Source organism: Drosophila suzukii, chromosome X (assembly GCF_043229965.1).
Source record: "Drosophila suzukii chromosome X, CBGP_Dsuzu_IsoJpt1.0, whole genome shotgun sequence".
NCBI classification, from domain to species: Eukaryota; Metazoa; Arthropoda; class Insecta; order Diptera; family Drosophilidae; genus Drosophila; species Drosophila suzukii.
Genome location: NC_092084.1, coordinates 6,131,421 through 6,142,131, shown reverse-complemented (window position 1 = coordinate 6,142,131; position 10,711 = coordinate 6,131,421). Strand labels below are relative to the sequence as shown.

At 49.3% G+C, this 10,711-nt stretch overlaps 6 protein-coding genes across 7 annotated transcripts; 3 read left to right on the top strand and 3 right to left on the bottom strand.

Moving 5' to 3' along the window:
• Positions 1 to 19: 19 nt before the first annotated feature.
• Arfrp1 (ADP-ribosylation factor related protein 1) lies at positions 20 to 1,465 on the bottom strand. The gene is made up of 3 exons (XM_017083371.4): positions 1,300 to 1,465; positions 980 to 1,232; positions 20 to 738 (listed from the first exon to the last, which is right to left on the bottom strand). Exons 1-3 carry the CDS (start codon positions 1,390 to 1,392, stop codon positions 482 to 484), a joined length of 603 nt encoding a protein of 200 aa, XP_016938860.1. The 5' UTR covers positions 1,393 to 1,465; the 3' UTR covers positions 20 to 481.
• A 277-nt stretch (positions 1,466 to 1,742) lies between these two features.
• On the top strand, positions 1,743 to 4,245 carry Bx42 (Puff-specific protein Bx42). Its single transcript, XM_017083914.4, has 3 exons — positions 1,743 to 2,113; positions 2,564 to 3,124; positions 3,221 to 4,245. The coding sequence occupies exons 1-3, from the start codon at positions 1,891 to 1,893 to the stop codon at positions 4,081 to 4,083; spliced, it is 1,647 nt and encodes a 548-aa protein (XP_016939403.1). The 5' UTR covers positions 1,743 to 1,890; the 3' UTR covers positions 4,084 to 4,245.
• Positions 4,104 to 5,569, bottom strand: LOC108016973 (phenoloxidase-activating factor 3-like). The gene is made up of 2 exons (XM_017083915.4): positions 5,316 to 5,569; positions 4,104 to 5,236 (listed from the first exon to the last, which is right to left on the bottom strand). The coding sequence occupies exons 1-2, from the start codon at positions 5,380 to 5,382 to the stop codon at positions 4,527 to 4,529; spliced, it is 777 nt and encodes a 258-aa protein (XP_016939404.2). The 5' UTR covers positions 5,383 to 5,569; the 3' UTR covers positions 4,104 to 4,526.
• A 382-nt stretch (positions 5,570 to 5,951) lies between these two features.
• LOC108016867 (uncharacterized) lies at positions 5,952 to 6,757 on the top strand. Its single transcript, XM_017083741.4, has one exon. The coding sequence runs from the start codon at positions 6,055 to 6,057 to the stop codon at positions 6,742 to 6,744; it is 690 nt and encodes a 229-aa protein (XP_016939230.2). The 5' UTR covers positions 5,952 to 6,054; the 3' UTR covers positions 6,745 to 6,757.
• Spt7 lies at positions 6,746 to 8,378 on the bottom strand. The gene is made up of 3 exons (XM_017083733.4): positions 8,140 to 8,378; positions 7,976 to 8,078; positions 6,746 to 7,904 (listed from the first exon to the last, which is right to left on the bottom strand). Exons 1-3 carry the CDS (start codon positions 8,280 to 8,282, stop codon positions 7,068 to 7,070), a joined length of 1,083 nt encoding a protein of 360 aa, XP_016939222.2. The 5' UTR covers positions 8,283 to 8,378; the 3' UTR covers positions 6,746 to 7,067.
• A 37-nt stretch (positions 8,379 to 8,415) lies between these two features.
• LOC108016866 (E3 ubiquitin ligase Rnf121) lies at positions 8,416 to 10,708 on the top strand. 2 transcript variants are annotated; one of them, XM_017083740.3, is made up of 7 exons: positions 8,416 to 8,519; positions 8,722 to 8,890; positions 8,980 to 9,014; positions 9,085 to 9,381; positions 9,453 to 9,681; positions 9,741 to 9,976; positions 10,038 to 10,708. In XM_017083740.3, exons 2-7 carry the CDS (start codon positions 8,843 to 8,845, stop codon positions 10,156 to 10,158), a joined length of 966 nt encoding a protein of 321 aa, XP_016939229.1. In that variant the 5' UTR covers positions 8,416 to 8,519; positions 8,722 to 8,842; the 3' UTR covers positions 10,159 to 10,708. The 2 variants fall into 2 exon arrangements, with proteins under 2 accessions (XP_016939229.1, XP_016939228.1); XM_017083739.4 differs by having other exon boundaries at positions 8,467 to 8,607.
• Positions 10,709 to 10,711: the final 3 nt, after the last annotated feature.

Here is a 10,711-nt window from a genome sequence, read left to right as displayed (position 1 = left end):
AAAATTTAACTACTTAATATAATTGATTAATTTATCTTCATATAGGTATTTTATTTCTTGAAGGGATTAAATATACAAAGTACTATCTATTTACAAATCTTTAAGTTTATTTTGAGTTAGCAAGTGCTTGCCTTTACATATACTTTAATGAACGTTTCGTTTTCCGTCATTGTAACAATTTTATTTGTAATTCGCTGTCATTTGCTGAAATCTATCTGTCAAGACACAAATAGCATTTAAAAGCTGCTTTGTGCTTAACAGAAAGATACGAGTCTACGGAAAACAGCTCTAGTTAAGGCCGTTGCAAGGCTGTTGTTTGATAAAGCGGGCACCTCCCGCATTTACAACAATGTACAATTGGTATCTCACAATCTTCCCCGGCTAATTACAAATAAGCATAGTCCTAAGCCCTTAAGTTACGAAAATACAAGTCTAATTAAAGCCAGTGGCGGGATGATGGGCCCGTGTCCTTCTAGAACTCCTAATCGTTTTCCCGCGGCGGCCTGACCACCGCATGTCGTTTGATGGCCTCCACCAGCCACTTGATGCCCTCGTCGACGCCCTCACCGTGCAGGGCAGACACTGGAATGGTGAGGCAATCCCGACGCCCTATCAAGGCGCCCGCCTGCTGGAACACGGGCTTGATCTCCCGCACTCCCATCACATCCGGCAGATCCTGCTTGTTGGCCAGGATGAGCAAAGGCACGCCTGACAGCAGCTCGTTCTTGATCATCTTGTCTGAAAGAAGACATCATAAATTATAAAATCTCTTGTAGCTATTCTCAAATATATTGTGGTTTTTGAAGGGGTTTAGTAGCCAGTTAAGATGAAAGCTAACAAGTATTAAAGAAGAAAAAAGAAACATGAGTTTAAATTTGGGACGAAGAGCTTTCTGTATGGGAAAATATGAAAGAATCAAGAACACCAGCCCGCAAAATAACATTTTCTAAAGATTTATGTATAGACCATCTGCAATTACCGAAGATCGCCTTGGACTCGTCCATGCGCTCGCGATCGTTGGAGTCGATCACGTAGATGACGCCGTGGGACTCCTGGTAGTACTTGTCCCACAGCGATTGCAGCTCCTGCTGGCCACCGAGATCCCAGAAATTGAGGCGCACGCCCTGCACGTCGATAGTGCCGATGTTGAGGCCCACTGTCGTCGTGATCTTGCTGGGATTCAGGCCCTTGTAGTTCCGCGTGAACGTGGTTTTGGCGGCCTCCAGGTAAGTCTACGTGGGCACAGGTGTTAATTTTGGGTCTGCAAGTCGTGTTTTTCCGGCTGATTCAGCCCCATACCGTTTTGCCAGCATTATCCAGGCCCAGGATCACCACGCAGTAGTCGTCCTTCTGAGTCATGTACTTGTAGAAGCCGTGCATCAATGTGTACATCGTATTGAAAGTTTGGCCAAATAAAAAAACAAATTTAATTTTGTTGACTGCACTGCTAGTGATGGCACTGTTTGCAGCCACGGGCGGTGCGATATGTTTTTAGCTAAAAAGTAGCTAGAGTTGTGGCCTCCAAATAATAGACTGGAGGTAAACGCTTCTAAATTATTAAATTGTATGTATATGTATGTATCAATACATTTAACTTTGGGTTCCAATCTTTTAATAACCGCTGTCATTCGTTTGTTTTCTACTAAAAATATTATTTATATTGAGCAAAACAAGTACACATTTTCCAACTCTAAGTGAGACCGTATCCCAGTGGTATTTAAGTGGAAAGCAGTCTGGCAACCACACACCCGTACGCTTGTGTGTGTCTGTCCGTGTGCGTGCGTGTTTTTTTCCCAATTTTCCATTGTATTTTTTGTGCTTGCAAATCGAAGGGAACGCAAAAAGGTGGTTTCACATAGGAATTAAGTCGCCAGAAAGAAGAAAACCGACATGTCGCTATCGAGCCTGCTGCCCACGCCGACGAACGCGGTCTGGGATCGGGAGGACGAGCGTCGCCTGGCCGCCCGCGGAGCCCCGAAGATCGGAGCCCTGGTCTCCGCCAAAATCGCTGCTCCGCCGTACGGACAGCGAAAGGATTGGATTCCGCGCACGGATGCCGACTTCGGCGACGGCGGCGCCTTCCCGGAGATTCATGTGGCGCAGTATCCACTGGGTGGGTTCTCGCTTCCGTAATCCAACTTTCTCTTTGCTTTCCAGGAAAGGATCTTGGGTTGGTTCCTCGAAGGAGTCCCACACATTTGATCAGCCTTTTATATGTATTGGCCTGATCCTAGGCCTCAAAGTGTATTTCTCACCAGCATCGCAAAGCTGGTCAATTTAAACCTCTATGTACGCATAATTTTATGCAAAAAGATGGTCTCCGTTTTAAGATCTGTGGTTGAACCTATAATTATTACCGAAACAAGGTAGTTGCCTGCGGGGACACTTAACCTTATCTAGTATATAGCATGCATGTTTCTATGCCAACCAATCAGAAAGATCCTATGTAGTATATTCCCTGATCAGCAGTATCGCTATCTTATAATATTAAGTCCTATTTACCCATACATACAACCTTAATGAGGCCTGGGTGTTTACTATATATCCCTTTTCTCCTTTATAGGTCTGGGAGCACCAGGAAATGTGGGCAAGAAATCGGATGCCCTGGCCGTTCGCCTGGACGACAAGGGAAAGGTCAAATACGATGCCATAGCGCGCCAAGGACATGGCAAGGACAAGGTTGTGTACTCGTCCATCTCGCAACTTCTGCCGGCTGAGGTTTTGGCCGAAGATGCGGATGAACTGCAGCGACCAGACGAGGAAACGGTACTGGAAACGACCGAGGAGACTCGCCTGGCACTGGAGAAGCTGACCAATCAAAAGATCACCTCGGCGCTGCCCGTGCGCCATGCCCAGAAGGCGGGTCCAGCCCAATACATCCGCTACACGCCCTCACAGCAGGGTGATGCCTTTAATTCGGGCGCTAAGCAGCGGGTCATCCGGATGGTGGAGGCGCAGCTCGATCCGATGGAGCCGCCCAAGTTCCGCATCAACAAGAAGATTCCACGTGGGCCGCCCTCGCCTCCGGCACCAGTCCTCCACTCGCCGTCGCGCAAGGTGACGGTCAAGGAGCAGAAGGAGTGGAAAATCCCGCCCTGCATATCCAACTGGAAGAACGCCAAAGGTCAGTGGGGTTTCAGGGTGCTTTTCTGTGCACTGGCTGGGTTTATTCGACTTGTATCTGGTATTTATACTAACGCACACTTTTCGTTGCTTTCAGGTTACACCATTCCCCTGGACAAGCGTCTGGCAGCTGATGGACGTGGTCTGCAGCAGGTGCACATCAACGAGAAGTTCGCCAAGATGGCCGAGGCACTGTACATAGCCGATCGCAAGGCTCGCGAGGCGGTGGAGGCCCGCGCCCAGCTGGAGAAAAAGCTGGCCCAGAAGGAGAAGGAGAAGAAGGAGGATATGCTGCGTATGATGGCGCAGCGGGCTCGCGAGGAGCGAGCGGGTCTACGCAATCCAGAGGCAGCTGAGCCATCGGGTCCGTCGGGTGGTGGAGGAGCCGAGGCGCGTGAACGCAATGATTTACGAGCGGAGCGTCAAAGGGAACGCCAGCGGGACAGGAATCTGCAGCGGGCGGCCCCGGAAAAGCGATCGAAACTGCAGAGGGAGCGGGAGCGCGACATCTCCGAGCAGATCGCTCTGGGTTTGCCCGCCAAGAGTGCCGGCAATGGCGAAACCCTATTCGATCAGCGTCTCTTCAACACCACCAAGGGCATGGACTCCGGTTACGGGGATGACGAGGCGTACAATGTGTACGACAAGCCCTGGCGCGATTCCAACACACTGGGGGCTCACATCTACCGACCCAGCAAGCAGGCAGACAGCGAGAACTACGGCGGTGATCTAGATGCCATTGTAAATACCAAGCGTTTCGTGCCGGACAAGCAATTCTCTGGTGCTTCCCGTGATGCGGCCGCCGGTCAGCGGAGTGGACCCGTTGAGTTCGAGAAAGAGGAGGATCCATTCGGTCTGGATCAGTTCTTGAACATGGCCAAAAAGGCGCCCAAGCGAGCCGAGGAAAAGAACAACGAGCGCAGCAGCCATTCGGATCGCAAGCGTAGCAGGCGCGATTAGATAAAAGCTTTAGCGTGAGGATCACCAATCATCGCTGCAACCACATCATCAACATCATCGTAAACACTATCATCATCCACCAACCAAACAAACTTTTTTTAACTACTCCAAAAACTTGGCGAGAATTTCAATAATAATCACAGGATCTTGACATAACACAAATCGTATTCTTGCCTTCGTTGAGGGTGGCTCATAGTGAGAACTGCATGTGCTGCGCCAGCCATCCCATAAAGGTGTCAACTCGCGTGACGACCATCGGTGTGCGATCGGAACCGCAATTGGATCCACCCAGCGAGATGATACCCACCAGCTGGTTGTCGTCCATCACCGGGCCACCGGAGTCGCCAAAGCAGCTTCCCTTCTTGGTGGCGCCGCCTCCGGCGCACATCTGACCCCAACTCACGTCCCAGTACTGCTTTTTACAGCTTTCCGTGGACCAGCCATTAACCTGAGCCTTGACCTTCACAGTGCTGGTGCGACAGTCCATTGGTGCGACCCCAACCGGCGATGGTCATGTTGAAGTCCGCATAGACATCTCTGCGGGAGGGATTAAACACCGGTGGCAGGCAGATGGGCTGGATGAACTGCGTGTAGGTGACGGCCCGGCCAAGAAGGAGCAGGGCAATGTCGTTGGAGTGCTTTTCCATATTGGTCCCATTAGTGCCGGTGGGTCGGTACAGCTCGTGCACAATGGCCCTTTTGATGGGAAAGTCCTCGGGTGGTGGCGTGCAGTTGGGCCCCCGGCAATCCTCCGTCTGCCGAACATCCCACACTCCCAGACGAACGAGACGCAGTTTCTCCTCGTGATTCTCCTTGCTTGGCACACAATGGGCGGCGGTGAGGACCCACTTCTTGCCCACCAGGGAGCCGCCGCACTTGGGCAGCAGCCGATCTCCGTACAGCAACATGGCCATCCAGGGGAATTCCCGGATATTGGCCAGCTCGCCATTGGAAATATGGGGCTTTGGATCGCGGTTGCAGTAGTCCTTCATCGATTGCGAGTATGCCAGACGGGTCTGCAGGCAGCAAACCGTATGGAAGCACTCGGCCGAATCCTTGGCCTGGACAAAACCCAGCTCCTCCACGCACTCCTCGATGGGCAGGCACTTGCCTCTTTCGGGTCCATGGCAGATACCGAAGTGCTGCCTGGGCTCTGCAATAAATATAGAATAAGTGGGTGCTTTTGATACTAGAACCATATTTAAGCACTTCCTGATAGGCGTACAACTTACTTCCACTGCTGCTGGCTAAAAACACTACGCAGAGGTACAAGCCAAAGGTTCCGGATCGGAGAACCATAGCTTTGAATCTGAATCAATGGAGCATTTCGAATCGGAGAGCATTTCCCAAGTGCAAGATCCAAGCTCTTAAACTACGTAGTTGCTAGTAAAACCTGATTACACTCTTTGCAAGATAGTGAGAGAGATTGTCATAAATTAAAAATGAATTAATAGTAAAAGCCGTAGTCAATACTTTGGACAGGGAAAAGAAAAGTAAATATTTTTATTTAAAAATTTTAAAGTTGAAATGTGCAAAAAAAAACCTTATTTGTTTAAAAAAAATTTTATAAATGTTTACATTTATTTACTTAAATTAACATTTTTAAAATTTTATTTATAAACTTCAATATTCCAGACTACACCCATGGATATACAAGTCGAGTAAAAGCCCGCCAATGCATTGGGTTTTTTATTATTTCCACGCATTGGTAAACCACTCCCTGATTTTATTTAATATTTTTAAAGTTTGCTTCGGAAGTGAAAAACACCAATGGAATGCATCTAGATTCTTAAACCGATCTTTGAGAATCTATATTTCAAACACTACACCATAGTACCATCAATACCGTTAATTTAGAAAATAGAAAGCCATTCAGTGTTGCAAAATGTCGCAAGACGTGCACGTGCATCGTTGGTCGGCGTGAAATGTAAACAAACAAAGCCAGGCTAGTAAATAAGTGTTTTCGTAGAAATGCCAGAGAAACCGGAAAGCAGCGACTCGGATTCGGAGGATGACGCACAGATGCGTCAGTTTCTGGAGGCGGCGGATACCACCCTGCTCACAAATGCCATGTTCCAAAAAACCAAAGAGGAGCGACCAATAGCCACCGAGATATCCAAACAGGATAGGCCTCCGGCCAAAAGCGAACGGTACGTGGAGGACCAGGATGCTCCCGCCAGCGATCTCCAGATCACGCAGGAGATGCAGACACACATCTGGAGCCGACTCAGTGGCATAATCCGGGAGCAAATCGAGTGGTCCCTGGACAAACCCAATTGCGCGGGAAAACAGAAGCCCCCACCCGACAAAGTAAGGCTAATGTCCAATGCTGATTGCTATTTAATCGCTGACTTGGTGGTGGAAGGTCCTCCGGGTCCTAAAAAGAAACCCAGCATCAAGAGAAGGACCCCCAAAGAAGACCAATCCTCGCCAGAAGCCCAAGCATCTGTGGCAGTCAGTGGTGCATCTATTCTAGAAGGCAAGGACCTGCTCGCCTGGGCTCAGAAAAAGCCGCGGCACGACAAGGTCTTCCAGTACCGAGCCAGCGATCCAAAGGCCACAAAACTCCAGGCCATTGAACCCACCAACGAGTTCACCAAGCGAAGGCGACAGAATAATTGGAACGAGTCCAAGATTAGCAAAAAGAAAGCAAATAAATGAATACAAAATAGTACATGGGGTTATAATTATTACACTTTGTAGGGCCGTAACATTTTCAACTTAAAACTAAAAATCCTAGTCGGTTAATACAAAACTTGAAACTTTTAATTATAATTATAAGAGATATCTATGTCTGAGATATTTTGGATTAATATAACTTTAATTAAGAATGTGGCAATGAAATGGATTTGTGATACTATTAAAGTGCAAACTAGAGTCCAAAGTCTCTTAAGGTAAAAAATCGAATCCATCTTCCAGTTGCTTTCGTCTTATCTAACAAATGACTATGGTGTGGTTAAAAAAGTTAGGATGCCTAAGCCTAATCATGACTCAAAGGTGGCGTGAAAGTTGGTGACTGTGGCCCCATTGCCATTCCCATTACCACTTGTGCTGCCATTGCCACTTGTTCCCGTCATATTTGAGGTATTGGACGATATCTGGCCATCGAGCAGGCCGTACAGCATCTGCTGGGAGCTGACAGTGCCACTGGAGCCCGTACTCCCGCCCAGATCCTGCAGCATTTCGCCCATCGCCATGTTTCCGCCGATGCTCTGACTGCTGCCGGTGGCACTGTTGTCCAGGATGTTGAGGAAGTCGTGGCCATTGAACTCGTTGTGCTGTTTCTGCATACTGCTCTGGCTCTCCTTCATCAGCTTATCGTACTCCTGCAGCACGCTGTTGAACTCCCCGATCTCCACTCGGTTCCTGGCCAGCACTTTGTGCTTGTAGTAGTTGTGCACCTGGGTGAGCGAGGTGCCCGTAAGTGCAGTGTGGGCACGTTCCAAAGGCACTAGCTGAAGCACCGTCGACTTTTGCAGCCGCGGCTGGGTGTCGTAGTTGCCGCGATACTCGCCGATGAAGCTGCGCAGGAACTCCTCGGTGGCATCCGTCAGCAGTTGCACCGCCGACTCGGAACAGTCGGTGAATCCGGCCAGACGCAGCATGCCGCACATCACCTTGCGCATCGCTTGGCGGCAGGCAGTGCTGGATATCTCCGGATACGACTGCGGATCGCCCCGGGAGTACGGCGTGTCCACGGTGGGCGTGAACCAGATGGGCTTTTGGAACTTTTGGCTGCCCACCAGCTCGGCGGCGTTCTCCGGAGGAAAGTCCACCTCCGGTATCATAAGGCAGGGATTTAGCAGGTAGTTCGAACTTCCCTGGAGGATCGGAAAGGATTTTTAGTTGGGATCGGAGTGATTGATTGAGTGATGATTTCCGCTGGTCTTACATTTTTGTTGGAGTACGTTTCGATGAGTGATTGGAGAACTTCGGTCTGTTTCATCACCTCGATGGTCTGGGTGACCAAGGCGCTCCTCAATTCCACCGTGTGGCTGCATGGAATCGAAATATTAGTTAACCGGCCGTAATACTCATCCATTGAGCTATAATTACTGCTTTTCATCCGGCTCTATTTCCCCGCGCAGACGAATCTCGTCCAGTTTGGGTTTTTTGGCCGCCGTGGGCACATATTTGTCCGGCGTCAGTTGGACACCATCGTCCTCCGCGGGCAGCGAGCCCCAATGCTCCACTTGCATGGCTATATTCTCTTAAAATCTATGTAAAGCATTTACCCTATGAAAAGTACAAAAAACGTTTGTTTTGTTTTCGTTTTGGCGATAGGCTTGGCATATCGGGCCTATCGATAAGTTCAACTCATCAGCTGATTGGCATAGGCATCGGTTTGTTTTGTCCGGTTGCATCTGGCAACGATGGCCTCGAACGTTTTCTGTTTTGGTTATCAGAAAACGTCGTCGTCGCCTAATTAAATCAAGGTTAGGATCAAAGAAAAACAAATAGGAAAAACCTCGTCTAGTCAACTGAAGTTTTGGAGTTTAGCTGGGCGACCTGCTTGAGCCCAATGTAGGTCGTCACACACAAGTGTATTTATTTATATATTTCTCGGCCGCCGTGACAAATGGCAACGCCACGGCAGCTAACGCACACAAGCATGTAAATCATTGTATTCGTTCCAAGAATTTTTGAGGTAAAACCGAGTGCACTACGTGGAGGCAAGATTACCCAGCGACGCAGACGACGAGTGGGACTGTCCGGCGGATTGGCGGCTGGAGGATACGGCGCTTACAACGGCAACAAGATGCACCAGCAGCACGTGGACCTGCACGCTCCCGTGGACCTGAACAAGGTGAGTCTTCTTTCAGGGAAGTGGATTGGATTTCCTTTTTACTACTTACCAAGTGCTCTATTTCCTGCGATCCCCTGGTTATCCTTTAGTCCCTGGACGAGATGACGCCGGAGGAGCGCATGCGGTGAGTGTGGAGGAGTGGGCTACGAAATTCCCCCATTTTTTTGAGGCTAATCTTAAACCCCATCCCACAGAGCGGAGCACCAACTGTTAGTGGAGAAGCATCGCGGCCACGACGCCATGCACTCCGAGATGGTGATCATCCTGTTCGTCACCCTGGTCATTGCCCAGATCATCCTGGTGGAGTGGAAGAAGCGGCACTACAGATCGTACTCCTTCGTCACTCTGCTGGCCATGTGGCTCATCCCGCTGATCATCTCCTGCAGCTTCGGCTGGCTGCGCTTCATTCTTATCTGGCTTATCTTCACCAGCATCACGGCCCTGGTGATGCGCCGGGCCATCAGCAAGCCCATCCAGGGCACAACGCCCAGGTGAGTCACTCCCGTCGATAAGGGCTACCGTCTCCGGAACCCCGATAATAGCAAATCTAATCCGTTTACAGGCTGGTCTACAAATGGTTCTACTTCATTTACAAGCTAAGCTATGGCCTGGGTCTGGTGGGCTATCTGGTGATCATGGCCGCCTTCCTGGGCATGAACTACCTGTTCTTGCAGCTTCCAAACACCTGGATGGACGTGGGTCTGATGTTCTGCTTTTACGGCCTCTATATTGGTGTGCTGGGGCGGGATATATCTGAGATATGTTCGGATAAGATGGCGGCGGCCATAGGCGTGAGTTTGCGATTGGTTTGGTACTGGTCTTTAGCCTACTAACCCTACTATCCCCGCAGTACTACACACCTCAGGGCATTCCCACCCGGCATCTGGATCAGAATGTCTGTGCCGTTTGTGGCAACCAGCTGCTGGTCTCCGAGAAGGAAGAGGGCGTCATCGAGAATACATACAAGCTGTCTTGCAATCATGTGTTCCACGAGTTCTGCATACGTGGCTGGTGTATTGTGGGCAAGAAGCAGACGTGTCCCTACTGCAAGGAGAAGGTCGATCTCCAGAAGATGTTCCGCAATCCGTAAGCCATAAAGTGTACTCTTAAGTTCCATTGCCTTACCTTGATTCTCCTTGTCCGGCAGGTGGGAGAAGCCGCATATGTTGTATGGACGCCTGCTGGACTGGATCCGCTGGCTGGTGGCCTGGCAACCGCTCATCTTCTTTATAGTACAAGGGATCAATTGGATGCTGGGACTGGAGTAGGTCCCGCTCCTGCTTCTGCTTCCGGTACTAGCTTTCCTCGGCGTCTAGTCAAGCACACACACTTCGGATTAAGTCCTGCACATGTAACCACACAGACAACACGACGACTTCAACAACGACAGACCAATTGGAGGGGTGGCGAGACACTAGCACCAGCACCGTCGCCACTCATTCCCCCGCTCCCCTCCAGAGCTCCTGAACGATGATGAGGATTACAATGACGATGACACGGATGACCCAGCTTTAGACGAAGCCATCCATATGCCATTGCCATCCAACCTATTTCCGGGTTTCCAGTTCTGTGTGTGTTAAGCTTTTGGGGCACCCAAATTTTCCATTGTTCAGTCTTTAATCGAAACGTAAATGCAATTTTGGATATATGTGTATATATATCTATATATTATACATAGCTATGTATTTATGTACATATGTGTGCCTGTGTGTATGTCTCCTAGGTATTATTACCAGTTTTATTTCCTTGATTTTACTTAATTGCACTGGAGCTGGTTAGGATTATACATATACCAAAAAAAAATCCATTGATAAATTACTC